The sequence below is a fragment of the Dermacentor silvarum genome, chromosome 10 (genome assembly GCF_013339745.2).
Source record: "Dermacentor silvarum isolate Dsil-2018 chromosome 10, BIME_Dsil_1.4, whole genome shotgun sequence".
Classification (NCBI taxonomy): Eukaryota; Metazoa; Arthropoda; class Arachnida; order Ixodida; family Ixodidae; genus Dermacentor; species Dermacentor silvarum.
Window position 1 is genome coordinate 88,353,761 of NC_051163.1, and position 17,083 is coordinate 88,370,843.

A 17,083-nucleotide genomic window follows, 5' to 3' on the forward strand; every position below is an offset into this window, starting at 1 on the left:
TACTTGCAACACGGTGAGGTATGTGCATGCGCTAACAATAATAAGAAAATAATTTAAAACATCCTAATTAAATACAAAGCCATTCCCCTATTGTGACCCGCATGTAACAAACACCTTCCAGAAACGCTTGGACGACTGCCTCAACGGGTTAGCAGTTGACATAAGCAAGATACATCTAGAGTCTTGGTAGAAAACAAGCAGGGAAGAGATTATTGCGACCGGATCCGTTACAGGCATAGGTAACGGTACAAGGCAACTAGAGAAGTTTTGAATAAGGCAAACTATATTGAGGAGATGTATACCAAAATGCTAAAATGAAAATCAAGGATAGCATACCTGATTAACTCAAGCAGGTTAGGTGACTATTTGTCACCGCGTCGTTTCAAAGGGGATGCGAATAAATGATGATGATGATCATCAGAGGCGCGACAAAGGAACCAGGCAGCAGTATATCGCTCAAACGTGACGCCTTTCGGCGTTGGCAATGCGGTCTGTCGCTACATTGCTTCAGTGCTTATCGCATTAATTTTGACAGTCACCTTGAGGTGGTTTCAGCGGGAATTTTGTAGCGTTAGCTACACTGGCCTATCGAAGCCCGTTTCGCGCGGCACATCAAGAGCCGTGCTGCGCATGCACAAGGATCAGTGATGTCACACGGCTTGCGCACCGGAGCCACCGGAGCCGGCACCTCTCGCGCACTCCGCCGCCGCCGCGCGCGACTCACCACCGCCGGTCTGCGCATTCCAGAGGAGTGACGTCGTAGCCGTGGTAGACGCACTGGCGCCGGCGCGCGCTCGCTTTCCAGTCGTCGGCTGACACTGCGCTGGAGCCGCTGCGCTTCTGACTGGCGTTTGCCAGTGTGGTATAGCCATGGAGAAGGAGAGCGCAAATGCTGCTCAACAGCGCAGAAGAACGGAGAAGCTTGACTCATCGGATCCCGGAGTAGCTGCCTGGCAATTAGCCGGTTGAGCGTAGGAGACAACCAGGAAAGCTAAGAATAATCAGCTAAACCTTTGCTAACGCTACGTATATCCTGGCATAGCCGAGCTAAGCCACTGCAACTTTTTTTCAGTTACAGGCATATCAGTCCCCATGGTCATCCTCGTTCGTCCCACTAATGTTATGAGAAGGTCGCCACCGCCCTGTATATTTCAGGAACGTTGAAGCTGACGCTAGCTTGACGGCTCACTTTAGAATAAACATTCGTATAGCCATTGGCTTCGGCCAAATACATTACTTTTCACACTCACCTCCGATGTGCGTCCACTTGAACCTTGAAGTCTGCACCTAGAAGACCTTGACGGGGATCACAAGTGCTGATGGCGGTCAGGTTCATGCATTCACGAAGTTGCACAACAGCTGAGTGACGAAAGGGCAAATGAAAACTATTATTCAAGACAGGGAAAAAAATCATGTTGGCCACATATTAACTTTCTAACTAAACCGCTGAGACTCTTGCCAGAAAATTCTATTCTGTTTTCTTGCAAATAGAAGAGTTTCTACCCCCAGTGTGAAGCGTTGACAAGAACAGTTATACTACGTGGAATTTTTGCGCAAACACTGAGGCCCAATTGTAGTAATCTCCTCCTTTTTAATTAGTAATGACGAGCCAACTCTAGCTATATAACCGCTGGATCAAATTATATGTATGTATGTATGTATGTATGTACGTACGTACGTACGTATGTATGTAAAAGTTGACGTTCATTTCATGTGCTATAGAGAACAATAGGAGTGCGAGAAAAGGTGCTTTTAGGATGCATGACGAAGCTCTCATCCACTCTATCTTCGGCACGAGCCAGCATTATGTCACAGAGCTATTGATTGTGCATCACATGGTGAACTACCTACAAATAAATGAAATGGACAGATGTGCAACCTATAATAACATTCAATTAAGACAAGTACAAAACAAAACATGTTCTAGTATATAATATCAATATAATACGCAAAATATATGGCATATAATTTCACATGATTCATTTCATGGTGCAGAAATGAAAATGTTCAGTTTATCTCAGCAAGAAACTATGAACACACAGAGAGCATAAAAAGAAAGTACAGTACACCCTAGTTGTTCTGAGAGGGCGCACGCTGCCGTAAAGGTGGGCAAACTCCCTCACGAGTCGGTTCACTCATACTCAGACCGACCCGTGAGTCTGAGTGCGATTGAGTACGGTTAAGCAGAATTATTGCGAGGATAAGTCTGAGGGAGGCTCTAACGAAAAAAAAATCATTTGTGAAGCAGTCTACGTGAGTGCCCTTTAAATAAGCTGTGCAATTGCAGAACCTTTTTATTATTTTCTCACACAGCCTTCGAACCTCATTCGTGGTTAATGCTATTTACTCAGTGCCGTAGCTGGACTTGCATGCCGTCATTCATCCTTATATGGTGAATTCACTACTACCTGTCTGCAGGGAAAAAAAGAAGCACGTGGGGAACACTTACACTGGCAGTTTTCTGCAGAGGTGATTTCTTCACGAAGCACGCCGTAGCCACGCTCCATACGAGCGAACTTCGTTAATTCAGCATCTGTGCAGTTTCCGTAAAACGTTTGGATGCAATAGTTGTCCTCGAGAAAGCGGTCTGGATAGCTGTCGGTGGAGAAATGGGAAATACACTTACGCATACGTTCCTAAAAGTTTTCGTTTCTTAGCCTGATTTAGTCAAGGCTGTGACACCGTGTCCATGCTGGGGACGCCATGGGCTCATGGCGCATTTGCGTATAACTTTTGTAGAAAGGAAACAAAGTGTATCAGAATGTGCGTGCTGTCTAAGAATTTGGCTGCGTTGCCACACTTGAGAGAGATATTTCCAAAGGGCAAGTCAAGGAGTTTGTCTTCGTCTATCTCTGCAGAGATTTTGACCTGCGAGCATTCACCAGGAGGTGAACTAGACTTCGCGAAGTCAGCTCTGGTCACGCATACAGGGGCTTCGGCTTCGTTTACTAATTTAGGAAGGCTAAACTACATATTAACTGTATTGTGCGTACTCAAGGATGTTTACAGTCAGGAAGCTTTCAAATGCGGTTTTGCTTCTCAGATTAGAAGAATATTCTGAATGTTACTACTGAACACATATGTGGGCCTAAAGTCAGTTGACGGCGTAAGTACAAGTGATGTTTAGTTTCTATGAGAGGAAAAAGAACTGTATTTTCATTATTTGCGCAGTACCTCCGTTTTCCTGCTTATAGTTGCTATCGAATTTACAGAACACACGCGCTATCTGTTTTCCAAGTGAACGTAAAATTTGTCAACACGTCTTCAGTCAAAACGGGCAGGTGCCTTTTACCGCCCAAATCGGGGCACTCTCGCCAGTTGCATTCTGTTTCGCATCATGGTCACTGAGTCACAATAATACCATAACACACTTAACTATACTATTACGCACTTTACTGATCTCTCATTTTTCTTTTTTTTTTTTTCATTTTATTTCGGCATTATGGTACATTATAACATGTACAAAATGCTGGGGGCACAGACTAAAAGCCAAAAAAGGCTTGACGGGGTTTGGTTTGGTTGGATATGGTTTCTCCCTTCGCATTTATTAGAGACTTCAATTTATGTTGAACGTATGTCAGAGCACAGAGGACCCCACACGGAAATACCAAAACCAATACCGACAACACTGTTGCTTTCCCTTGCATGAGCAAAATAATGCCCGCCAGTAAGTAATCAGTCTAATGCTTGTGTTCTCGTATTTCCTCCTTGGCAGTATGAGTTAATTATTCAACGAAGAGAACAAAGGCGATTGCACCAATGCATTGTTTTTGCACTCTCGTTGTAACTAAACCGTCTCCATGCCAACAGTCGACTACTACATTGTGCCCGGCAACTTTCAAAACCTGCAAGTGTAACAAACAACCAAACATTTGTTCAGTGAATGAATTTCAAATGCATCGCGTTGTTAATGCTACAGATTTGTACAGTTATGCAGGAAAGTGAAAAAACAATTTCTCAGGTATCCGTTAAAATTTGGACAGGCTGCAAGAAATGAACATTGTTAAGGTGTTTGGATTTGTAGTTGCATTTTTCGTTTCTTTTTGTAAATGTAAGAATTGTAACACTCCCTTTCATACTAGAGTGGTTATTGACGTGTTTTGTTCTGCATAAGGAAACTACAACTTATGACTAAATATGCTACTGACCTAAAACTAAAGTTTATTTGCCTAGAACAGCATTTATCTAATGACCATATGTGCGGGCATTATGCCCCCGTTCATAAAAGAACACCTTACCCAATTGCTCAGCATATTATAAGTTAGTAAAATTATGTTTAGAGGCTGCTTTGTTGCTGTCTTGCCTTCACACTATGCGCAACACCTTCGGCTCACCGGCACGTATACTACGAATGGCACGTTTTTCGGGTAATTTGCTATGTAGTAATGCTGGATGACCTTCAGCATACTTTAAACAGCCAATATTGATTAAAACATCACTGTCACTTCTTATTTGCACCGTATGTGTCACCGCATAAAAATGGAACAAGGAAAGCAGGCATTACAATATTTTTCAGCAAAAAAATTTGCATTATGAGATAGAAAGTGAATAGAGAGGACCATGGGCTACGTAAGTACAATAAGAAACATTGAAAGACATTGGTGAAGGCCGGAACAATGTAGGCAAAATTTCGCACTCGTCGCTTCCACATCGGCCATATTTACCGGTGTGTCAACCACCGCCTCAAGGAACATGATAAATAATTGTAGTTAAGTGTAGAGAGTCTGTTAGCACCGCTCTCTACACTGACGGCAAAGGTGAAACATGCGGGACTAGCTGCGCCGTCAGTATCTCTCCACTCCACGCAAATCGCGTGTCTTGCATGTGGCGATTGGTGTCCATTTTGTGATTTTTGTGATGTTTGATAGTTCACTTCGTTCTATGCTCCTCTCATCCTTTTCTCTTTCAGGAACATGTGTGTGTTGCTCAGTTCATAATAAAATTTTGTTCATAATCAGCACTTCGTCTGTGTCCTCTTCCTCCTGGCCCTGGCGCTGTTACTGTCTTTTACATCAATCTTTACCAACCAGCCCAAGCTATGTATATCTTTTCCATATATGAAATTACATCAGCTGATTGCACCTCGATGGTGAAACTCGCGGAATTATAATCATCATGATCATGATGATATTTAAAAAATAAAGCGGGCAAGCTTCTGCCAATATCAGAAGCTAAATAATCCAAAGTAAAGAAATATATTTGATGTCTCAACAATTATATGACTATTCACGATTCTTTCTTAAGTTTTCCAACTTTCTCAGGCTGCTTCATACCTTCGCGAAGCCTCCAGAAGGTACGTACATTAAATAAGTAGCTGAAAAGTTAGCACATGAATGTTTGCATGTGCACTAATTGTTCCTACTGCTTCTGCCCTAAGCGCAGGAGCTAGTATGCACCTGAAGCTATAAAATCGCTTCATTGTCTCGAGAGGCACGTAAATCAATAAAAAGGTCAATATCGCAGTGTATCCATTTCGAATTACTTCAACAAGGCGAAGAAAACGACGCTTATCTTACCTGTAACATAGGTTTGCCAGATAGCTGTCTTTTTCTTGAGCTTTGTCAAGAAGTGGATGTACCCCGTATTTTTCAACAAAACTCCAATAGCACCAAGTGGTGCCCAGCTCACAAATTTTTTGCTCATCGCCACCTTTAAAGCAAGCATATGTATGTACATGTTACGATGTACAGCGCAAAACACAACCCTGAACATTGACAAATAAGCTAACTTGCTTTGTTGTTATAGAGAAAGAAATTGCGCTTAGCACTTCCTTATTTTTTTATAATTTTTGCAGTAAGTTCTTGCATTATGTAGTGCAGTAGCTAGCTGGGTGAGTCTGTGCGTCTCCATTATTACTTACAGCACAGACAAATCAAACACGGACAAAGAGAGACAGCGCTCGTGTTACGTCTCTCTTCTTGGTCCGTGTTTGATTTGTTCACGCTGTAAGCAATCATGCATCATGGCCCTGATTGTTCGCTATGTTAGTTTACGTGCTTACTTGCCCATCTCGGCGAAGAAAATAACCTTTATTTGTTTTCATCTGCACCCATCTGGATGTCCACATGGCGTCCCGTAAGGCCATCCTTTACCCTACCGCAGACGCCGGAAGTGATTAGGTGACGTCATTGACAACATAGCCATTACCACAGCACATATGGCTAGGGGTCCGGGTGAAGGGGAATGCTCGTTGTGGTTGTGTGTGTTGAAAAAGAAAGCAAATGACACTGCCGAGTGTTGCATATTGAATCAGTACCATGCACGATCTTGATGTAAAATACGACCAAAAGGAAAGCAGCTGCACGTGAATTTTTTCAGCTGAAGCTTACTTAGCGAACTCTTGTATAGCCCATGATGATCATTGCTGCTGGATGATGCGGTTTTGCCTAAGAGGTCACACACAGACAAGAAAAGAAGGAATTGAGTGTCCGTAATGCGGAACGAGCCTCGGTCGCCCAGCCACACAGAGCTACCCTCTAACAATTAGGCTACGATTTAGTTTTCACTTTATTTACCGGTAGGGAACGAATGAGATTAAAACAAATGAGAGCAACGCGCAAACATTGAAACAACCTAATGAATCTCTCCCGCTCGAACCGCTCAGTACAGAGATTAAATAAACGTGTCTCTTTCCAACGCCAAATAGCTCTCAAATACAATGGCGACTGCATGAAATCGCATAGCATTAGAGCCCGAAAGCACGTGCGCAAGAAAGCAAGTGTGCACAACCTTGGCACGTGTATGCGTTTAGGAGCGCGCAGGAGCGCACGAGCTAACGGCTTCATGAAAGTTTCCTTTGACGTACATTTCAACTTGTACGTCGGATCTGGATATTAAGTTTGTAAGCACAAAATCAAAATCACTGTATGCATAGTTGCCTGCAAACAAAACGCTAGAGGAAATTGAAATGGGGTGCAAGTGCATAAAAACATTAAACTCCATTCTGAGTTATTACGGGCCGAAACCGCGATTTAGTTGTGAGGCACACCGTGTGGCCACCTGGGGTTTTGCTGTCGTGCATCTAAGTCTAAGTAAAGGAACTATTTTCTATTTTTCCGCATCGAAATGCGGTCGCAGCGACCAGAACCAAACTCGAGACCACTAGCCCAACCGCATGATGCCATAGCTTCTAAGCTACTACGGCTTTTTTATGTGTTTATATATTTACAAATACTATTTTCAGAGCATTGGTGTGTGGTGAAAGGAATCTAGATGAACCGTGGCGTGTGACAGCAGCAGAAACGTTTTTCTGCTACAGCAGCTGAACCCGCGCTGCCTACATTGTGCATTAGTTCGTGCATTAGTCCTTTACAGTGCCTCCCACTTTCTGTTGAGCTCGCATTCCGTCGCTGCTACCAGAGGCGTAGGCAATTTCCCAACCGAAGTGTGCCCACGTTCGTTTTGCATCTTTACTTGCGTTCAGATTGTGCGTGAGTGCCCAATTGCCTGAAGCCCACCCCGTTCATGGTGCACTCATTCGTAGTAATACTTGGCCACAGTTAAATATTTCAGATCATTCCAGGTTGGATACTAGGGTTTACTGAAAATTATCCACATTGGATGCGAAAAATGAGATGCATTCGTACGGATCAAAGGGCCTGTGTCCAGTAGCACAAAAAAAGCCTTCGTAAGCCACGGTTTCACAGGCAGTACTTTCACGTGGAACCCCACAAAAAAGTCTTAAGAGGGACTTTAAACGTAGCGGGTAGGGATGCCAGCGCCTACCAGCTCCTGCCGCATATGAATAATAGGTTGGTTGGTTAGTTGAAAAACTTTGTTATATGGGAATAATAGGAACAACAGTAATTTCTCTAAGCTTTGTTCTTCTGGCCCGCAACGACTTTGTGACTTTGGAAATGATCATTTTCACCAAAACAGCCCGCATCAATGCAACAATTTCCACTCTCACAACAAAAAAACACATTATTTGCGTTGAATGAAAAGAAAAATTAAATTCTGCGGTTTTACGTGACAGAGAGATGAGATACATCAGAGTGGGGTACTATGAAATAAGTTTGATGTTCTTCCTAGTGTGTGACACTAGACAGTTCTTGCATTCTTCCCCCCTCGCAATGCACCCACCTCAGTCGGTATTGATCCCGCGACCTCAAACTTAGCAGCTAGGAGTGTAAGTTATGTGGAAAGGAAACTATTCAAAACCCAATAAGTTAGGCTCGCCATCGGTGCTGGGCGGCAAAGATGAACGTTAACCAATTTTTGAAGATGTCGTTGCTCTTATTCACACTAAGGGATCTTGCGATTTCTATCTGGCGCTTGCATCGTATGTTCGGTACCATAAAAGTTCCTGTTGGAGAACTCGAAGCTCTTTTTTTTAATTTCCGCGTCTCCTTCTATAACGAAAGATCACAAGTCAACACACATGGGAGTCAGCATAAGAAACACCGGTGAGCAATGCCGCGTTGGTGGTGTGCTACCACGGCTTCTGAATGCAAGAGACAGGAATATAACCGTAACAATCTTGAAGCCTTACCTTATCGAACTAAGCGGGACAGGCGCCTCAGACATTAGAGCCAAGAAAACGTAAAAGTAACGTACCGACAACATGGAAGAAGGATTTATTCTGCACAGAGAATTGAGTTAGCATCATTAGAGAGCAATGAAAAATCTATTTGCGACTCTGTCCCTCGCTTAAATTTTGCCTTAAAGTATTTTGATCCCGGGCTGCAAGCTTAGATGCATAATTTTATTATTGGCGACATGCATTACAAGAACGGAGAAAAGTATTCCTTATCATTGCTGCCTGAGCCGGGCCGAAGAATTTTTCCTTAACACATTTGCCTTTAGCGGAGTGATCGTGCGTTGCAGTTTGTCTGTCCCACGGAGTTCAAATAACCCGAAACTCAATTTTCGTGGTATTTCTTTCCCAACACTCGACGGAGTGAGCCAATGCATTTCGTGTCCGCAACGACGGGCACTGCGCCTGAATAGAATAATTATTATATGAGAATAAATAAATCAGCGAAAATAATTTACCGAATTGTTGAGGTGCTTGACAAAGCGTAATGAATATAAAACGCAGTAATTTAGAAAAAAGCTCGGCTTACCTTGGCCTACAACGACTGCCGCAAAAAGCACAAGGATCCCTGTGAGCTTCGGAAAAGATTTGGTCGCCATTTTCTTAAGCGAACCGCTGCATCTTGTGTCCATACAGAAGCGACCGAGTGGTGAGGTCTGAACTACCAGGCGTTTGGTATTGCTGAACAGCGAATACCGCTTTAATGTCAGTTGGGAAGCGTTCCAGGAGATACGCCTGCCGCTATTAACTTGTGTATTGCAAGACCTTTACACAAAACTTTCCGTCAAAGATTGAATTGCACTCTATCAGCCGACAAGGGGGAGTCGCAGATATGAAGCGTTAATCGCAGCATGAACTCTGGCGTGGACAACGATACGGGGAAGCTTACTGCTGTGTTTGTTCTCGGCGCTCCTATAAGATGGCGCCACGCCAGCAGCGCTGCTAAGGAGCCTACATAAGCGCGGCTGCACTGCTGCTAAGCTCAAGTGTGTGCACGACTCTGGTGTCTGCGCGCCACGTGAGAGACGCATTCCAACCATGGAACCAGCGCACGGCCAATCGTGACTTTTGTACCTATACGTGAATAAATAGCTGCATCCCAGTATAAAATGTACAAGAACTGGAGACGACCGTCTGGATCATGGACGCAGAATGAGCTCAAGTGCCTGGGGCTCGATTGTGTGAGCCACTCGGGTGTCCGTGCGCCGCGTGAGACACACGCATACCAACCATGGAAACCGGCGCACAGCCGATCGTGCTTTCTGCACGCATACTGGAATGAATAGTTGTGTCTCAGTATAAAGTATACAACTGGTGACGAGCGTGTGGATCATGGACGCAGAGTGAGCTGAAGTGTACGCGCCACTCGGGTGTCCGGATGCAAGAAGGCAAGTCATTCTATTTTACTCACATTTAAAAATAACGGAACTACGTGGCCTTCCCGCGCAAACGTTCAAATATGGCGACGTTCCGCAAGGTGGAGGAATACAGCAACAAAGAGTCCTGGCTCGCATGCACAGAATGGCTTGACGCTTTCTTTAATGCAAACGGCATCGAAGAAGACGAAAAAAAGACGTGGATGTTCTTGCCGGCTGTCGGATCCAGTACATAGCCACCCTACGCAGTTTGTTGGCACAGGTGAAGCCGGAAGAAAAGTACAAGGAGCAAATGGTGACTTTTAACAGGCTCAATTCAGCCCGACGCCGTCGGAAATAACCGAGAGCTTTCGATTCAACACGCGAATTCATCGTGAAAACGATAACATCTCGGTGTTTGTTGCTGAACTTTGGCATATGGCGGAAAACTGCAACTTCCGCACAGCTCTCAACCGCATGCAGAGGGACCGCCTTCTGTCTGAAATACGGAACAAGACCGTGCCGCAGAGGTTTTTGGCGGAGAAGAACCTTACCTTGGAAAGGGGCAATTGACATCGCGAGACCAGTGGAAGCAGCGGAGCGAAACGCAAAGGTACTTTGGAAGGGCCTTGCGGAATTACGCACTTCTCAAACGCCAGTTACGTCAAAAACCACCACAAAAAAGCGTTGTGCGGCATCTAGTGGACAGAAAGATCCAGGAATAAAGCCAAAAGGGAAAGAAAAGTCCTGATCCCAAGGAAAAATGAAACCCTGCATTCGCTGTGGATGGAATGACCAGAAACAACCAGATTACAAACACATCAACGCCAAATGCTACAAGTGTGGCAAGTCTCGCGAGCTGCTGTCTTTCCAACACTGACAAGGCAAGAAACCAGTCAGGTCTAGTGAACAGTCTAAAACCAGGTAACAATCGAACACAGTAGTTTCTGCATTCACGGGACACAAATTGAACTGTAAACCCCAGTAACCTTCAAGGTGAATGGAGCCTCGCTGGAGATGGAATTCTCTGGGTCACCGGTCGCCATCATCTCTGTAGGCCCATATAAAATCGACCAGCGTTCGCAATTCCGGCCAATGACAACAGATGTCAAGCTCAAATGCATCCGTGGTGCCATCCCTGTGCTTGGTTCTCTACGTGTATACGTATGCCTAAGTGAGGCTACGAGTCAACGAACACTATTGGTAGTTGGTTGCAAGAACCCAGAGTTGTGTTGTTGGGATTGATTATCAAAATTCAACCTTCTACCAGGGCAGGTGAACACAACACAGCTGGTAGAAAATGCAACAGAGCTCTCGGTACAAACATGTTGCGAGACTTTGAAGGCATGTTTAAGCCAGGTTGCGGAGTACTCAAGGGAGCTCCACTTAATGTAGAGCTTTCGACCCGATGCTCAACCGCAGTACTACCGAGCCTGCTTTGTACGTTATGCACTGCGAAGAAAGTGCAGAATGAGCTTAAAATATTGGAATACGAAGCAATCATCGCTTCGGTTGATCACTCAGTATGGGCACCACCCATAGTACCAGTGTTCAAAGCAGATGAAAAAAAAAAACGTGAGGATTTGCGGAGACTACAAGTTGCGCGTGAATCCCGCAGTGATTGCAACCCAATACCCACTTTCAAAGGTTGTAAACATTTTTTGCAAGGTGCACTCCTGTTCACAAAGCTAGACTAGGAAGTCTTCAATCAGGTACCTGTGGATGAGGAGACAAGCAAACTTATGGTCATTAATACACACAGAGGTCACTTCGCATACAAGCGCTCAACCTTTCGTGTGTCATCAGCTCCGGCACTCTCCCAAAGAAGAATAGAACAGATTCTGCAAGAAATATCAGGAGCCTCCGTCTGCCTGGATGATGTCCTCGTGACTTGGAAGATTGAAGCAGAATATCTGATGAATCTGAAAAATTTTGCAAGGGATCAAAGAATCAGGCCTGAACCGGGGGCTGAAGTGTGAGTTCTTTAAACCATCACTTGTGTACATGGATCATGAGATTAGTGCAGCTGGACTTCTACTTGCAAAGAAGAATACAGAAGCCATCATCGAAGCACCAGATCCCTGAGATGTGGGGAGAGCTCAGATCCTCTATTGAACTCCTTTCGGCGCTACGGAAAGTTTCTACCCAGCGTGTCGACGCTACTAGCGCACTTGTATGCGCTCCGTTGTTGTCTCTTGTAGGTACCCCACACCTCTCACCAGTGCGGATGGCACATATAAAAATGTATTTACAATATTTACAAGAGAGACAACGATACATAAACGAGATGGCTGTCGTTGTTGTTGTTGCTATCGCGTATGTGGCTCCTACCCATGGTGGGGGATTGGTCAAGGAATGAGCGGATTGTCGAGACCCATTCCACCTCTACCGTCAAATCGTCTTCCTCTGACTCGCGCCAGTCTTGGTTGGGCCGTAAGAATATAACAGCTACTTCGCTATACGCGCAATTCAAGGTAGAACGGCCAATAATGATTTTGCATTTATTTATTATGCGCATAGCTTCAATACTTATTCTATTCTCGCATCATTTACAAATTCTGCGAGTAAGGGAATACGTCTCCGAGTTTTCATTGGATTACAAAAAATTCGGACACCTGACCACAGAATATGCTTTGCATATCCGACTATCGATATGTACTTTGTTGACGTATTATAAAAAGCATTCCATAAACAACTTATCGAAGACGCCTTCTATCGTCTGCTCAAGCTTGGCTGCGGCCGCCCGCGTAGGAACAAAACTATGGCAACCCCGGTTATCGGTGTCGTAGTCATCGGGTTTTGCTAATTTCGACTGGTTTTGACATTTAACTAACCTCGAAGCATACAAAACCTAACATAAGACCAAATGAACGCTTGCCAGCACGCTCTCACCCCTGGCCACTACTGGGCCTTGGCAGACTTTGCTTCGAATATGGCGAAGTTGGATGTGGCTACTATCCGTCGGTCAAGCTGGTGCAGGACAAAGCCGGTTTGTACCACGTAGTACATTCAGGCAGGAGCGTGCGAGCGCGAGTGAGCACTCTAACCCTGTCGTGCACGGCAGCAAATGCTGTAGTGGCATGTAGGTGCGGTCTGCTAAATAGCGTAGATACCGCGCCCGCCGCAGGGAGCCGCGGCGGTTCCACTGACTGAACGCACTGCGGTTCGCTGAGGACAACTGCGTTTTACCATCGTAGTGCCGAAATCGGAAATAGTGGTGTCTATACGTGAACACTTCAAATCAAATTTGAACAGCTCGTCATGGTGACGTTCAGTAGGCGGAGCGTTGCGGGCACACCCCGCTCCCCCGTAGCCTTGGCAATACGAATCATTGAAGGCCCTGAAGGACCGCGAACGGTGTGTTCGATGACCAATAGCTCCGCTTCTGCTGAATGCATGGAAACATTTTCTGCGGCAATGTATTTCTGAAATAGACTAAGTTAGCTTCAAATACACTTTTCATCTGCCATAAAAAGTGGTTCATGGCCCCTTCAAGCTGGACTGATGCCACAGCCGCGTTTGGTGAAGTATTTTGTTCGTTTGTTAGTTTTGTTGTGTTTTTTATATGCCCGGATAGAGAAGTTCAGCCATTGGGTGTGTGTAATTGGGCAATAAACACTAGGTATGGCTATTCTTGGCCAATATTTCAGAATGGGTATGTGCCACTGGTTAGGTGGCAGGAGACTTAAGCAGAAAAGAGTCAAGAAGTAATGTCGGCAGTAGAAAATTAACGAATTCAGCTACAAAATGAAAATGTTGCGTTCGAGGGCAGTCGGCCGAATGTGCAGAAGGAAGAGAAGTAAACATGATGGGGACCAGAGCGTTGCACTAAGTAAGGAGCTATGGCAAAGCGAAAATGCCGGTAACAAATAATTGAAGTGCGTTTTACAGAAGTGAAGAATTTGTCAATAAGATGTGCCCCTACATTTATTCAATGCTAATCGTATTGACGTAGACATTCATCGTGAGATAGATTCCGCATCAATTTTTTTACCCGATACATGGATGTAGATGAATGCGAGGATATGGCTTGGGGTTCACACTGTAAAAAAAGACGACTGTGTCTACGACAGCAGCTCTGTTCATGTGCAGAGGCCGAACTGTGCTGGCGTTTTTTTCGTAGTATTTGCGTTATTTCTTACGCGGACCTAAAAGTCTCACTTACATTCGGGTCTCATAATTCTAAATTTCTGGAATGAGTAGTATGACCCGGCGTTCTTTTTAGAATGTAACGTACAAGAAAACTACTCGCTATTTCATGGAACGTCTGGGGCCATAAACAATTTTGAAAGGTCCATAAACAGGGCTTACAGAGATACTGAAGAATCCGATGAGTAGAGCGCGACATTGCACACCAACACAAATGACTCCACGCGAAAAGAACCAAACAGTGCTTACAACTTTCAGGGAACTGGATTTCTCGCTCTGTTTACATGGCAAGTATGGGCTGACCGGGTGACATCATGAGCAAGGTTGTTACCGATGGCGCCGCAGTGCCCTTACTGCTAATGGAACATGACGTCATGTTCCTTCGTGAGGGCTTGATGGAGAATTTCTCTTGTCTCAATTACCATTTGTTCATGGGCCTTGTGTCGTAAGGCTGACGGTAGACGGCAAAGGGCTGCCTTGAAATCCCCAAAATTACCTACTTTTGAGGTTGTGTTTCCAATAATATTTACCAGCCGCACGCAGGGTGGCGAGTTCTGTTGCTGTAAAGGTATTTATACAGGATACTTTGAACTTGATAGTGACTTCTAAGGTTGGATGACAACAACAACTCTAGAACTTGCGGCTGAGACCGATCCATCGACATAAATGTTCGTTGAATAATAAAATGGGAGAAAACGAGTATTTACACACATAGCTGCGGAATTTTGTGTCAGGGACCTTTCAGGCATGGTCAGAAAACAAGACACAGAATGTCGACTCTGAAGGTAGAGGTCATTCTTCACCCCGTTCGTTTGAAAGCTCATTTTGCACAAAACGAGCAATATTTCACTGAGTCAGCGTGCGCTCGAGGAGGTCCATACTGTTGTAAGCTTTATCCATGGAAGATTGCGAGAAAAATGATCACTTGAAACAAACTTGGCCACTCTATTTCAAACACTTTCAAGCATAGCGCATAAGATTTCAGATTCAGTGTCCCAGACAACTCAAGCGTGCGCCAGTATAGGCCTGACGTTAGTATATTGAAGCATCTTTGACACCAAGTTGTGCTTTACGAAAGATGCGTTTAAAGAAGTTCCGCATGGTACTTGCCTTCATAGGTACGTAAATATTGGCTTATTCCAGGTAAAGTAAGAAGAAAAATACACTCCAAAATTTTTATAAACCGATATATTGAAACAGTGATATTTTATCTAAATTGTGCCATTTTACCTAGCTATAACTGAAGAACGCTTGCGCGTAGGTGATGCATATTGGCGTTTGGAAGCATTTAAATAGATGATGCACTTTTAACGCCACAGAAAAATGTGTCTGATGTCGACTATAGACAGGCCGTATCAGCAAGTTTGTTTATTCGGCTCTATATTAGACAACCGTCAGCATAAAGTGCAATTTGACTTACTATTTCGTGGGTAATGTAGTTTATGAATACCAAGAAAGCCAAAGGCACACAAACATAGCCTTAGGGAGCAGCTGGAAATTCGGAAATGAGCTTGAACTGGTAGCCGTGTATAACCCCCGCTTGCCTCCGGTAACGAAGATAAGACCGATCAAGTCAAGCACTACAGCGGGCAGGCCAAGAAATAAAAAATTTTGTAGTAATATCTCCTGCCTAACCTTATCGAAGGCAGCTCATCTATGCCCATGAGAAGTACCGGCATCCTCGTAATTACTCTAAGCAGCTTGAAGTCTACTGTAGGGCGCAATAAAGCCATTATTGTCGAGTTGAATCAGTGCTACGTTGAACTTTACATATTTACCAGTCGTAACGTGGCCTCTGTGGACGAGTGTCAAAAGACCCGTGCCTCCGCTGTGTCAGTCGTGAGAGAAATCGCAGGATAAATGAAAGACAGGGAGGGAAATCAGGGCTGACCCCGGTTGGGTACCCGGCATTTCCAATAGATTTTTGTATGTCTCTTTTGTGCGTGCACTGCGCAATTCTTAAAATCCCGTCGTTAGGAACAAAGACAATGGAGAAGCGTGGGTACGGTCCGCACAGATTTTCGTAACCTATTTTATTGCATAAACGGTAAGCATTAATGAATAAAAATTTTAGAGCAAGCCTGATTCTTGGGTTTTTAAATATTGCTGGTCTGAAGCTATTTAAAATTACATATTTATTATTGTGTACTTCACAGAAGGCTAGGTAATGGGTTTCTAATTTTTCAGCTGCTCTGCCTGCGGGTATTTGAATTTTGTAAAAAAATAACTATTGGCAAGTTGGTCGGGATTCATACTTAAATTTCGCGCTGTCATGGACGGGAAGTGAAAAAGTCAAGGAGCTATCTTGCAACTCAAATTTTAACAATTATTGAATATTGAGGGGCTTATAGCTCCGAAACCGCACAGTGGGTTATGAGGCACACCAGAGTGGAGAACTCCGGATTACGTTTCACCACCCGGACTTCAAAACGCGGTACAGGCAACCTGCATATAGAACTATACCGCCCCGACGAGGTCACTTCGAACGGCGCCAGGAGCATATTTTGAGGGCCGCAGCGGGAGCAGTAGTAGTAGCGTCATTATACAAAGTCCGCACACCCTTCGGTTTTCCTTCTGTGTCATTTACATTTGAAATGAGAACCGAGGTCCTGCACATTGACTGCAATGAGTCTCCGTCGAAACCGAAAAAACCTTCTGCCCTAGGTAGTGCAACAGTGTTCGTAGCAATGCTTCATGGACGAAGCTATTTGGAGAGCATGGTTATCGAAAAAGCAACGACACGAAGTCTGCACCCATCTGGGTCGTAGAAGAAAGTTTGCTACATACTCGTTATTTCCGCTGAACTTGTTCTGATTTCAAACGGGCGCATCGTGGGGTTACCTGCAGTACGCTTCGTTTCCCCACTTTTGAACTTGTTACGTTTAGAAGACCGGGCGGAATGTGCATGCCGTTGACGCGAGAAAATTCAAATGCTAACAGTTGCTGAGAGGCATTCGGATGCTAAAAGAGCCATTTATGCCAACAAGTATAATTCCTCTACATTTCCAGAACTGCCACTAACAAGCCTTATTTGTTTTACAAC

The 17,083-nt window shown here is 44.5% G+C and overlaps 1 protein-coding gene across 3 annotated transcripts in view; it reads right to left on the reverse strand.

Annotated features, from left to right (window-relative positions):
- Positions 1–9,355, reverse strand: part of LOC119466256 (uncharacterized) — an 80,037-nt gene extending 70,682 nt beyond the window's left edge. The window contains exons 1-4 of one of the 3 annotated variants that reach the window (XR_005195075.2): positions 9,066–9,355; positions 5,517–5,649; positions 2,450–2,595; positions 1,251–1,359 (exon numbers count right to left, since the gene is read on the reverse strand). Coding sequence is in view for 2 of the 3 variants with exons in the window: in XM_049657564.1 (XP_049513521.1) it covers positions 2,450–2,595; positions 5,517–5,649; positions 9,066–9,168 (382 nt within the window). In the remaining variant the exon portion in view is untranslated. The remainder of the gene's footprint in view (positions 1–1,250; positions 1,360–2,449; positions 2,596–5,516; positions 5,650–9,065) is intronic. The other 2 variants (XM_049657564.1, XM_049657563.1) reach the window with 2 other exon arrangements.
- Positions 9,356–17,083: the final 7,728 nt, after the last annotated feature.